Source organism: Eptesicus fuscus, chromosome 7, assembly GCF_027574615.1.
Source record: "Eptesicus fuscus isolate TK198812 chromosome 7, DD_ASM_mEF_20220401, whole genome shotgun sequence".
NCBI lineage: Eukaryota > Metazoa > Chordata > Mammalia > Chiroptera > Vespertilionidae > Eptesicus > Eptesicus fuscus.
Genome location: NC_072479.1, coordinates 105433512 through 105446016, shown reverse-complemented (window position 1 = coordinate 105446016; position 12505 = coordinate 105433512). Strand labels below are relative to the sequence as shown.

General features: G+C 63.5%; 1 protein-coding gene across 1 annotated transcript in view; it reads right to left on the bottom strand.

The window, feature by feature from the left end:
* The window catches only part of PARVB (parvin beta), a 68665-nt gene extending 56417 nt beyond the window's left edge, over positions 1 to 12248 (bottom strand). Inside the window, exon 1 of the mRNA XM_054719621.1 lies at positions 12072 to 12248. Coding sequence (XP_054575596.1) covers positions 12072 to 12186 — 115 coding nt within the window. The 5' untranslated portion in view covers positions 12187 to 12248. The remainder of the gene's footprint in view (positions 1 to 12071) is intronic.
* Positions 12249 to 12505: the final 257 nt, after the last annotated feature.

Below are 12505 nucleotides of genomic sequence, written 5' to 3'. Positions count from 1 at the left end.
GTCGACGCCACCCGGACTGCGCCTCGGGAGCCTGCGGGCACCATCCCCACGGCAGCCCCTCCCCGGGACCGGCTTCCCGCCTCGTGCGGGGCCTCAGTTCCCGCCTCTGCAGAATGAGACCCAATTTTCATTTCGAGTCTCTGGGAGGCGGCACAGCCCAGAGCTCGGCCTGGGAGCCCACCGCCCGGGCCCGCAGCCCTGCTCCCGCGGCCACATGGCTGGGACTCCCTGGAGCTGGGGTCATCCCCCTCCAGCTGCTTCCCGCCCGGCGACAGGATGTGACACGGTGGGCCAGGTGCCCATGTCGCAGCCCGACAGCCCGTCCTCGGGGGGCTGGCTTGGCGGAGTCCCGGAGGCGGGCCCCCCACCCTGTGATGCTGTGGGGTGAGAGCCACACACCAGGCGGGGCACACCCACACGCCCGGCCCAGCTCAGGGCCAGCTCCTCGTCCCGTCCAGGTTTTGCTCCGAGTGTGAGCGGGGTCTCCGCCGGGAGCACCCCTGACGAGCGCCTCCACTCAGAGCTGAGACGTTCCCTCCCTGGAGGTCAGAGGGCATCTTCTGTTTGCTTCCCGGGTGATCCTCACCGGGGATTTCCCCGTTGAATTTCAGAGAGAGCGGAAGGGAGGGAGAGACAGAGAGAGAAATGTCCATGTGAGAGAGACACATCACTCGGTTGCCTCCCGCACGTGCCCCGACTGGGGCCGGGGGTCGAGCCTGTAACCGAGGCCTGTGCCCTTGCCCAGAATCGAACCCGAGACCCTTTAGTCCACAGGCTGGCGCTCTAACCACTCAGCCAGACCGGCCAGGGCAGCATGCCCTTAACTGCTTTATTGAGCTGGACTCCACACTCCATACCTTCGCCCTTTTAAAACGCGCAGCTGGGTGATGGCAGTATACTCACAGGCTGCGCAACCATCGCAATCAACTTAGGGACATTCCCATCCCCGCAAGGAAACCGGGGACCCACACTGTCCCTGTCCTTCCCAGCTCCCCTCTCCCGCCCCCCCTCCCCGCCCCCCAGCAGCCACTGATCCGCTCCGGCTCAGGCAGCGCCGGTCCTGGGCCTCTCCCATCCGCGGACTCAGACGACACGCAGCCTCCTGGTCGGGGCGCTTTCACCTCCCGTGTCTGAGGCTGACCCACATGGCGGCACCCACGGCCACTTCGTTCCTTCTGCCAAATAACATGCCGTTGTGAGGACAGGCCACGCGGCATTCGTCCACGTGTCTGCTGACGCCATCGGGGCTGTTTCCCCTTGGCGACTGTCGGCTCACACCCTGAACAGACCTCAGCCCTCCGGGAGACTCACCTCCGGCTCTGATCAAGCCCCGAGGGGTTTACAAAGAGGAGCGAGAGGTGGTGTTCTCCCAAGAGCTGTCCCTACCGGCAAGGAGGAGCGGCCTGAAGCGCTCGGAGGGGGGGGGGGGGGGGAGCGGAAGCTAAGTGCAGAGAGGCGTCCCTGCAACGCCCTCGGGGATGCACGCCAAGCCGCTGCACCCGGGGAGGCTGAAATCCTGTGTGCGCTCCGACGGAAGTTCCCACCATTAAAACCCCTTACACCAGTGGCCGGCAAACTCATTAGCCAACAGAGCCACATATCAGCAGTACCACGATTGAAATTTCTTTTGAGAGCCGAATGTTTTAAACTTAAACTTCTTCTAACGCCACTTCTTCAAAATAGACTCGCCCAGGCCGTGGTATTTCGTGGAAGAGCCACACTCAAGGGGCCCAAGAGCCGCATGTGGCTCGCGAGCCGCAGTTTGCCGACCACGGCCTTACATTAAGAATAGGGTTTCCGGACAGCCTCGGCCAAAACACTCACTTCCCCTCGCAAAGCACAGACGTTCTTGGAGCAGCGGCGCAGGGATCGGAGAGAATGGGCGTGGCACCCCCTAACCCCCACCCCGGGCCCCTCCCCCCCCACCTCTGCCTAAGCCGCCCCTGGGCCTGCACCGGACTCACGGTGGAGCCGTGTGGCTCCGTCCCTTCACCTCCAGCCCTGCTGGTCTCTGTTCGATGGGGACGCGGGGTGGCAGTGGCCGCAGGAACAAGGAGGAGAACCGTGGCGAACTCCGATGGCGGCTTGTTACCGGCCTGGCCCACTCACTGCCCCCAACGGTTTATTACTAAAATGTTCACTCACAGGAACGGGACGACCTGGACCGAGAGCACCTGAGCACCGGCTGGCGTGTCCGGCCGACACTTTTCTGGGCTTGTCCATGAAGCATCCTCCACCCGTCCGTCCCTCTGCCTCCCCAGCCACCCATCCCGTCCGGTTCCTGTGGCTGCCGTGACGATGACCACACGCCCGGTGGCTGAGGAAGACACACCTGCATTTCCTTGTAGTTCTGGGGGCCCGAAGTCCCGAATGGGGCTCCCTGGCTAAAAGCGGGGCTGAGGTCCCCCCGGAAGGTGTAGGGAGAGGGTCCGAGGCCCCCCGGCTCCTGGCCTTGCAACCCCACATCGCTCCAACCTGTGCCATCGCACGGCCCTCCTCCTGGTGGCACTCCGCCTCCTTCCGGCGAGAACCTGCGTCCACCGGCCCCTCAGGGTCCGCTCCCGGCTCAAGGCCCTCCCTGCGTCACGCCTGCCACGCCCTTCTTCCCGTGTGCGGTGGCGCACTCACAGGTGCCGGTGTGGGACGTGGACTGTTGGGGGCTACCATGCCGTCTTATTTTTCATGCTTTTCAAAATAAACTGCAGACGGGGATATACTGACTCGAGCTCCATATATACTGACTAGAGGCCCGGTGCACTGGGGCGGGGGGGGGGGTCCCCTCAGCCCGGCCTGCGCCCTCTCACAGTCCGGGACCCCTCGCTCCTTACCGCCTGCCTGCAGCAGAGGTGGGAGAGGCTCCCGCCACCGCCGCTGCGCTCGCCAGCTGCCACCAGGGGGCAGCTCCTGCCTTGAGCGTCTGCCCCCTGGTGGTCAGTGCACGACATAATGACCTGGCTTCAGCCTTTTGGTTGATCTGCTTATTAGGGTTTTATTATATAGGATAGTTCTTTCTTTTGGTAAAATTTGCATGCAATGAAATGCACATGTTTAGTGCTCATCCAATGAATTTCGACAAATGCATGTACCCGCATTTCTCAAACCCCCAGCAAGAGAGAGGACATTTTCAGAACAGAAAACCCCCTCCTGCCCCTCCCCAGGAAGCCCAGCCCCAGCCCCGCCCCGAGGCAGCCGCCACGGACCAGCGTGCCGACTGCACAGCTCCGTACAGTGGGACCGGGTGCGCTCCCGGCCGCTGCCTCGTCGGCAGAGTGGCTGGGAGAGCCATCGGGTGCCTCGTGTCTCAGCACTTCCTTCCTCCTATTGCCCGGAATGTTCTGTCTGTGAGCACTGCCCGCCCACTCCGCCATCCTCCGTGGGCGGGACCCCGAGCTGCTTCCAGGGTTCAGCTCCGATGAGTAAGCTGCTGTGCACGCTCCTGCCGTCTTCCTATGGACACGGGTTTCCGTTGCTCTGGATTGAGGACCTCGGGCGGAGTTTCTGGGCCACGGGGGCGTGTGGTCCAGTTTTGAATGAACTGCTTCCTGCTGAGGGGACCCCATGCAGCCGGGCGGATCCCAGCTCCGCGTCCTCGCCAAGGCGCACGCGACCGTCTCAGCCGCTGCCGGGCCTGCAGCCTGTCCCGTCTGTTCTAATCGGTGGCTCATTCCGGTGACGATGCCGCCGCGTGCTCATTGCTGGAGAGTCTGTCCAACCCTTTCTCCCTCCGCTCGCTGCGCCGTTTGATTTCCAGCATCGAGCAGCTGGCGTTCTCTAGACCCTGGGCACGGGTCCTTCCTCAGACGGGTTAGGGAACTGGGGTCACTGGTTTATAATGACAAAGGCACAGCTGTGGTCTCCCCCGGTTCCTGGCTACAGCTCCTAACGCCCCAGGAATCTGCCTGCGCTGCTGTGGGGAAGGTGTCCCCACGGTCCATTTCTGCCAACAGTGCACGTCCGTGGTCGCCCTTCCCCGTCCGCGCAGAGGCCTCCGGACACACGTTTAAGGCAGAGGCCGGAAGGTTCTAGACTCCGCAGGAGCGCGAGAAGCGGCACACACGGGTGGCCCTGGTCTCACCGAATCCCACAGCTGCTCCCGGACTGCTAGGTTCCAGCAAGTTCCATGCGTGAGCCCTGGGAGTGAGGGCTCGCACCCTCCAACTTTGTAATGACTGAACATGAGGGGAAGCCGAGACCCTTCGGGATTGTGATCTTCGCCGCGAACGTATGGAAACGCGGAACCGGAACCGACGGGCGTCCGTTATTCACACACGGCCTTTCCTGGGGCTCCTACAATCCCGCCCTCCCCCTCCCCCCTCCCCGTTAACGAGCACGTAATGGAGCAAAGACCCAAACCAAGCTCAGTCCTTCCAAAGCCTGACCAGTCCCAGCGCAGTCGCAGCCTCGGACCCTGCCTGACACAGAGGCGGCCCTGGCCGGTGTGGCCCAGTGGGTAGAGCACCGGCCTGCGGACTGAAGGGTCCCCGGATCGATTGCGGTCAAAGGCAGGTGCCTCGGCTGCAGGCTCGATCCCCAGTGGGGGCCATGCGGGGGGCAGCCGGTCAATGATGTTCCTCTCTCATCATCTCATCAAGGTTTCCCTCTCCCCGCCCCCCTTCCTCTCTCTCTAAGATCAATAAACACAGAGGCGGCAGTCACTGGAAACGGCACTGCGTGTGCTCTCGGGTGGCAGCCGCCCGGCTCCCGCTCTGCCTCTCACCAGCCCCGAGGTCTGGCTTCCCCGCAGCCCCTCCCGCGTCCCCTCCCGGCGCCTACGGGCGAGCGCCCCCAGGACCCCCGTGGGCCCGTCAGGAGAGAGGCTGGGGAGACGCAGCACAGACCCACGGGGCGGGGTGAGCCGGGCCTGGCCCCCCGCCAGCGGCCGCCACAGGACACCCTGCCTTCCTGAGACCCGGCGGGTCCCGTCTGCTTGGAAACTCGGGCTGGTGTCCCCGCCCAGGCCCGCGCCTCACACACGAGGAAGGGAGACCCCAAAGCTCTGAACGCAGAGGGTGACACACGCAGCCCCAAACAGGCCCCGTGGCCGGACACTCGGCGCCGGGACAGGACGAAGGCACCGCGCTTGCCGCCCAAGACCAGGCAGCGCCGGGGCCAGAGGGACAGTCTGGTTTGCCGTGCGGCACGGAGGGTCTCAGGGATGGGGGCCCCTAACACCTGGAGCCGCCGCAGCCCGGTCTGTTCTCTCACCCCAGCCGCCAGCGGAGACTCGCGGATTAACGTGGTGGCCGCCTGTTCGTACCGCGCTCCCAAGCTCAGGAGCGTCTTTCCGCCCTGCGCGGGCGATAAACGGTAACCCTGCGCATCGGCGGGAAGCAGCGGGCTTCAGCGCCGAGAAAAGGGGCTTCTGGGGCCGCACCTTGCACGGGACGGGGCCACACGTTTGGAAACAGGAGCAGAGCGAGGCCGGGCACCGGCCCCCAGTGGGAGGGCCCATCAAGCGCAGCCCTTCCGGCCACTCAGGGCAGGTGCGCGCCCACGTAGGCGGACAAACATCCCTTAACTATTCCGACGACCGGCAGGGAGCGCGGTCAGCGACGTCGGGTGTGCGATACCTCCAATTCCCGGAGCGGAGGCCGCATCTCAAAGCCAGCTCCTCTCATGAGTGAGGTTGCCACGGCGACCTGCCCCTTCGGGGACCAGGCAGGTCCAGCCAGATGCCAGGAGAACCCCAGAGCGTCAGCAAGTCCTGAGAGAGGCCGCCCGCCCGCCCCCGGGCTCAGGAAGGCGAGGGCACGAGGCCATCCCTCTGGACCCAGCGTCGGCTTCCCGTCTCCACGGAGGCTCAGTGTCCGGAATAATAATCAAAGGAAACGGGACAAAGCCACGCCAGCCCTCCCTCCTTGAAGGCCACTTCCTCAGCCAGAGAGCAAAACAGGCGGCGGCTTCCCGTGGCCCCACCCCGTCCCTGGGAGTCACTGCCACGCGGGAGCCGGACAGAGTCACAGACAGAGGGCGCCCCGCCCCAAGGAGACACGTTTGGCTGTTTTCCTCTTGGTTGGCAGGGTCTGCAGAGAACCTCACGGGCCCGACGGGTCCAAACATGTTATAGTAATATATAGAACCGTTTAAAAATGTTTTAAAAATGTTTTTAAAATGTTAAAAAGGTTTTAAAAGGTTTGAGTTAACTTTCTTGAAAGTTAAAGTGTGATATTAAGGACATATTCCCCACTGCCCTGAAGCGTGTGTACCCCCAGAGACAAGGATTTGAACTTCAGTTACTGACTCAGAGTGACTTGCTAAGATAACCATATGTGTGAGTGAGGTACTCTCCCTAGATAACCACATGTAGCCCCTCGCCCTGTTTGAGATGAACATGTGTGCACTGACGTAATTCACTGACAGCCACCTGAACTGCTACGAGTATGAAACAGGCTTTAAAAACGGGTCCTGGCCAGCCAACAGGGCTCGCCTGTCGAGGCCACCACAAAGGCACGTCCTTTTGTCAGTCCGGCAAGCGACGCCGCCCCACGCTCCTCTCCCTGCCAGACGACAGAGAACGGCTAGTACCTCCCGATCAATCGAGACGCGACCGAGCTCTCGGGTGAGGAACGCCGGCCCCCTGCATCCGGACCGCACCAGCCCAGCTGCCGGACCCCAGAGGACAGCACCGCCGGGATCCCCTCAAGCCTGTACCCGCAGCATCAGGAACTTGTGTGAGTAAGAAAGTGCTGTGTGATTTGCAACTGCGTATGTTTCACGTGGTGTAATTCCTCCGGCAGTGAATGGAATCATTTTGCGTACGCTTAAAACTGAAATTAAAGCTTCTGGCCGAAACCGGTTTGGCTCAGTGGATGGAGCGTCGGCCTTCGGACTGAAAGGTCCCAGGTTCGATTCCGGTCAAGGGCATGTACCTTGGTTGCGGGCACATCCCCAGTGGGAGGTGTGCAGGAGGCAGCTGATCGATGTTTCTCTCTCGTCGATGTTTCTAACTCTATCCCTCTCAATTCCTCTCTGTAAAAAACCAATAAAATATATTTAAAAAAAAAAAAAAAAAAAGCTTCTGGTCTTTTCGGTCCTGGGCCTGCCCTCGGTTCTGCCTGCATAGAGTAGCCTCTCCGCTAGCAACGACTTGAATGTCCCAACACCTGCACGGTTCAAGTTTATCTCAAGGGACACCTTAGATAAACACCCCAGATCCTTTCCCAGGATCTACTTGGGACGAAACAGCACTTCTACTGGCTTCTCTTCGCAGAGAACATTCTAGAATCCACCACGTGCACGGCTCCTCCACGTCTTACCAGCCGCTCTCTTTCCCTTCTCAGAGGTTAGGAGTCCACGACCTTCCCCGGGATCACGGCTCACTCCCGAAGGACCCCCTGCAGGTGCCCGGCTCCCTGCGGAGACGTGCGGACGCCCAGTCCTCCCTGCCCGGCGGAGGGGACCGCATGACAAAGCCTCTCCTCTGTCTTGCCAGAGAGAAGGACGCTGTTCCTTTCCTTGTTAAAGGGAAGTGGAGGGGCTGTTGGGACCTGCTACCCAACAGGACATGGAGATCCCTTCAAAGTCACTGTGCCCCCCCACCCCACCCCCAATTCTCTGTGCAAACCATCCCCAACGGGCACTCTGCCTCCCGCCGGGCGCCTCTGCCCCGCGGCAGGAGCTGGGACGGGTCCTAGGGAAGGCTGCTTCCTCAGCCATAAAACGCGGGGCTCCCTCCCGCCGGGCTGGCTCCCATGGCGTCCACACAGCTGACCACTCTGCACCTGGGGCGATCTGAAGGGAAACCCCCCCCCTCGCCCCGGGACGAGCAGGTAGCGGTTTAGGACGGGGGTTCCTCTCCTGGAAGTAATTTAAAGTCCATGAAGGGCCCTGCACACACCCAACCTTGGTTCAAGGTCGCAGCCGCCTGGAGAGTTCTTTAGCTCTAGTTGCAGAGCCGCGGGCGGCATCTGGCTTGGTCGTTACTGTTTCTGCGCCAGCTGCTCAGCGGACGACCCGGCGAGGGACAGAGGACAGGCTGTGGACCCGGGGGAAATGAGGCGGCTGGTGAAGGAGTGGTATCCAAAGCACTCCAGGACCCCTGAAGTCCAACCATTAAAGAGGCCGAGAGCTGACCAGACCAACGCAGACCCCCAGGTGGCACCCGCCATACGAAAGGCACACGCAGTGCAAGTCATCAGGGACTGGGACCCGAGTTCCGCTCTGAAAACATATCTGGTAACAATGACAACAACAGGCAGCCAGGACTAGCATTTCCTCGATGCTTCTCTCCACAGAGAGCCTCCGTGTGGGCTCTGGTGGCCTTGGCTCTGGTGGCCTGGGCTCTGGTGGCCTGGGATCTGGTGGCCTGGGTTCTGGTGGCCTGGGATCTGGTGGCCTGGGATCTGGTGGCCTGGGTTCTGGTGGGCTGGGCTCTGGTGGCCTGGGCTCTGGTGGCCTGGGTTCTGGTGGGCTGGGATCTGGTGGTCTGGGATCTGGTGGCCTGGGATCTGGTGGGCTGGGATCTGGTGGGCTGGACTCTGGTGGCCTGGGCTCTGGTGGTCTGGGCTCTGGTGGTCTGGGATCTGGTGGCCTGGGATCTGGTGGTCTGGGATCTGGTGGCCTGGGATCTGGTGGCCTGGGATCTGGTGGTCTGGGATCTGGTGGCCTGGGATCTGGTGGCCTGGGATCTGGTGGTCTGGGATCTGGTGGTCTGGGCTCTGGTGGCCTGGGATCTGGTGGTCTGGGCTCTGGTGGCCTCGGCTCTGGTGGCCTCAGCCCTGGTGGCTTCGGCTCTGGCAGTCCTCACTGGTCCCGGGTGGCTGGGCAGAGCAGCGGGGTGGGGCTTTGCGTGGCGCATGCGTGGAGTGGACTCTGTCCAGCCCTCCCCTTCAGGGTTCACTGGCCCAGAGCCGGCCCCACCCCTCACAGGATGTCACACAGCAGCTGGGGCATCCCTGGGGCACACCTTCGCCCCCCTCCTGGCCAGAGGGACCTATGGGGCCTCCATCCGTGGGGACAAGGGCCCTCACGAGGGACAAGGGGACCTCGAGTGGGCGCCTCTCGTCCCTCCTCGCTGCTGAGCCCCGCGCAGCGGACCGGCTCTGAGCAGCTCGCCCCGAGCGTCCCGGCCCCCACGGAGCTCTGGCTTCCTTTCTCGGCACTCCCGCCTCCGTCCTCGGTGCCGTTAGTCCTGGTTCCACTTTCTGAGCCGGCCACCATGTGACACGGCACAGCCGGGTCCCTCCCTAGAGTATGAGCCTGAGTCACAGCGTGAATTCATCCACAGACACTTCCTGCCCGGCTGCGCCAGTTCCTGCAGTGACCGCCCTGGAAGCGGGCAGGAGGGCCCCCACATCCCGCCACGAGCCTTGTCAAACCCAGAACTCTGTCCGCCCAGGCGGGCAAAGGCTACAGGCTCCCAGGTCTCTAACTTCTGGGCCGTGCTGTGGGGCCTCACCCACCTCCCCCCCGCCCCACCCCGCACACACACACACACACGCACGCACGCACGCACGCACGCGTACGTACGCACACACACATGCTCCTGAACTTTCTAACAAAAAGGAAGCGAAACCCACGGCACAGCTGGCAGCGCCCAGCACACCTCCCAGCGCCTCTTCCTGACCACCCTGCGGCGGGCAAATCACACCATCCCACAGGCCCAGCGCCTGGGCCAGGCCCTGCCCCAGCTCACGAGCCTCGAGACCCGCACGGAGGGCGAGCCGCCGGGCCCAGGCCTGCCAGGACGCTGGCAGCCCGATTCAGAACCCCGTTCCCTAGTCTCCACAGCTCGTCCCCGCTCATGCTCCTTCCCCGCTTCCCAGGAGACCAGCCGGAAGCCACCGTGCCCTTCCAAGTCCAGCCCTCCCCCATTCCCTGCGTCGGAGCCCAGTTATGGTTTGAGGCCTTAGGTTTCTATGGGGGAACCCCTGAGGGTGCCAGGCACCCCAACCTTGAGAACCGAGGCAAGGGATCCAGCGGACACACAAAAGCAACAGCATCTGCTCCTTGGGCCGTGTCCACGTCTTCTCTGCTCCTCACCGGGTGCTTTGCCTATTGGTGTACCTGGTGCATTTAAATGCCTCCTAAATGAGATGAACTTGGGGTACCTGGTGCATTTAAATGCTCCTAAATGAGATGAACTTGGGGTACCTGGTGCATTTAAATGCTCCTAAATGAGATGAACTTGGGGTACCTGATGCATTTAAATGCCCCCTAAATGAGATGAACTTGGGGTACCTGGTACATATAAATGCCCCTAAATGAGGTGAACTTGGGGTACCTGGTGCATTTAAATGCCCCCTAAATGAGGTGAACTTGGGGTACCTGGTACATATAAATGCCCCCTAAATGAGGTGAACTTGGGGTACCTGGTGCATTTAAATGCCCCCTAAATGAGGTGAACTTGGGGTACCTGGTGCATTTAAATGCCTCCTAAATGAGGTGAACTTGGGGTGCCTGGTGCATTTACGTGAAAGCAGCCTCGCCCCGAACATTCCGGCTCACACAAGTTCGATGAAGCTGGGGCCAGGGGCCTCCCCTTTGGAACCGGGGGCCCGTCCACGGCGTCAGGCACGTGCTCTTGGCATTCCGGGAGCGTAAATGGCACCTGAGACGCAGAGCGGTCCAGGACACTTCACTTACTTGCTAGTCTGTGAGCGGTGTCTTTCCTGGCTCACGGGTGCCCAGGCCTCCCCCAGGCACTCTGACTGCGGGGGAGGGGGGTCCTCCTTCCTGGAACCTGTTATCATGGTCCCCTTGGCCTGGTTAATACCACTGGCTCGGGCTCCCCTAGAGACATGGGGACGCACTTGGAGGGCAGCGGGAACGGGGACAGAGTTTGTCATCTGGTTTAGGAGCCATGACTTCCCCGAGTTTAACCCCAGCCTCTGGGTCCCTCGGGGACAGGCTCAGGAGAGGGGCTGCTGGCGGTGACCAGGCCCTGCCTCTGGGAACTGGTACCCTCACTGGTGAAAGCGCCCCCTGTAGGAAATGTGCTCCCGCCCCTATTTGGAGGGAGCATGGGGTACACACATCCCCAGAGGGCACCGGGTCCCAGCCTAAGGATCACAGTGGGGCTTCATGTGGGTGCCCTGTCCCTGTACATGTGGGGGGGGGGGGGACATGCGCCCCGGGCTATGCCCACGGCCGAGGTGCACGCAGACTTTCCGGGAAGGAGATGGTCCTCTGCACACCCCGCCTCCAGGTCCTTCCTTTCCCCACAACCGCCTGAGGCCGGCCCTGGGGCGCCTCCTTCTCACAGCCGCCTTCCCCCACTCGCTGGGGCCCTCCCGCAGCCCGGAGTCAGGCCCAGGGGAAGAAGCCCCCCCAACAAAGGGTTTCAGGAGCGCAGCCCTGGGGACAGCAGTGAAGCTCACGGCACACGCAGGCGCCAGGTGACACCCCTGAAGCCGAAAAGACGTGCGCGAGGAGCGGGTGGTCCTGAGAAGGATCTCCACGGGCGCACGGAGTGAAACCGGCGCCTCTGTGGTCCTTGCTGGCCAGCTCCCTCCCCGTGGGCTGCCCGCTCTGCGCCCTTTCCCTCCGCTGACCTCGCCTCCCCGCCCCCACGGCCCAGCCCCCACACCGCCAGGGCAGGGGCCGCAGGGGCCCCCCAAGAACACCCGCGGGCTGGCCCCCACCCCCCAGGGCCAGCCCAGCGAATGCCCAGGAATGGGGGCACAGCTCAGGGCCACAGGAGCCTCCGCCGCGCTGCTGCCCTTGACCCGTGCTCACGCGGGCTGGGCGCCGGCTCCCCACTTCGCTCCAAGCCCCGCCCTCAGCGGGAGCGGGCCCGCGGTTACGCTCTCCGGGAGCCGCCGCCGGAGGGGCCTGGCTCGGCGGCGTTTAAAGGTCCCGGAGGGGGAGGAGCAGGGTTACGGCCGGTACCAAAGGTCACAGCTGCGCGCCACCGGCCTGGAGGGCGGGACTTGGGGGGCGCGTGCGCGGGACGCGTGGTCCCGACGGGGATCAGGGGCGCGGGGACCAGGGGCGCGTGCGCGGGACGCGTGGACCCGGCGGGGAGCGGGGGCGCGCAGGGACCCGCGGTCCCGGCGGAACTGGGTGGCAGTTCAGGGACGCGTGGTCCGCGGGCGCAGGCGCAGCTGCAGGCCCGCGGAGGGCACACTCACCCTCCCTGGCCTTCTTCTTCCTCGCCAGCGTGCCGCCCAGCTTGCCCAGGAAAGTCTCCTCCTTCTTCATTTTGGGGCTCCGCAGCGGGGATGAGCGCAAGGACACGGAGGACATGGGGCGCGGGCGCAGCGCTTTGGAGAGCCGCCTGGTCGCTGCCCCGCCGCTGCCCGCTCGCCCTGGGGAGTGGCCGGAGGGCGCGGCCCCAGCGCCGGCCCCCGCCCCGCCCCTGGCCCTGCAGCGCCCGCCGCCAGAGGTCTGTCTGGACCAGGTCTGTGGTCACCCTTTCCAGCCCGCGGGCTGCCCACGAGGCAGCAGCCGTTCCCACGCTGCGCGCCCCTCACTCTCTAAGGGGAGGGCGGCGCTGCTCCTAGGCCAGAGCTGGGACACCCCCGGCCCACGCTGCGCCCTTTTGTTCTGCGGGCTTGAGCCCTGA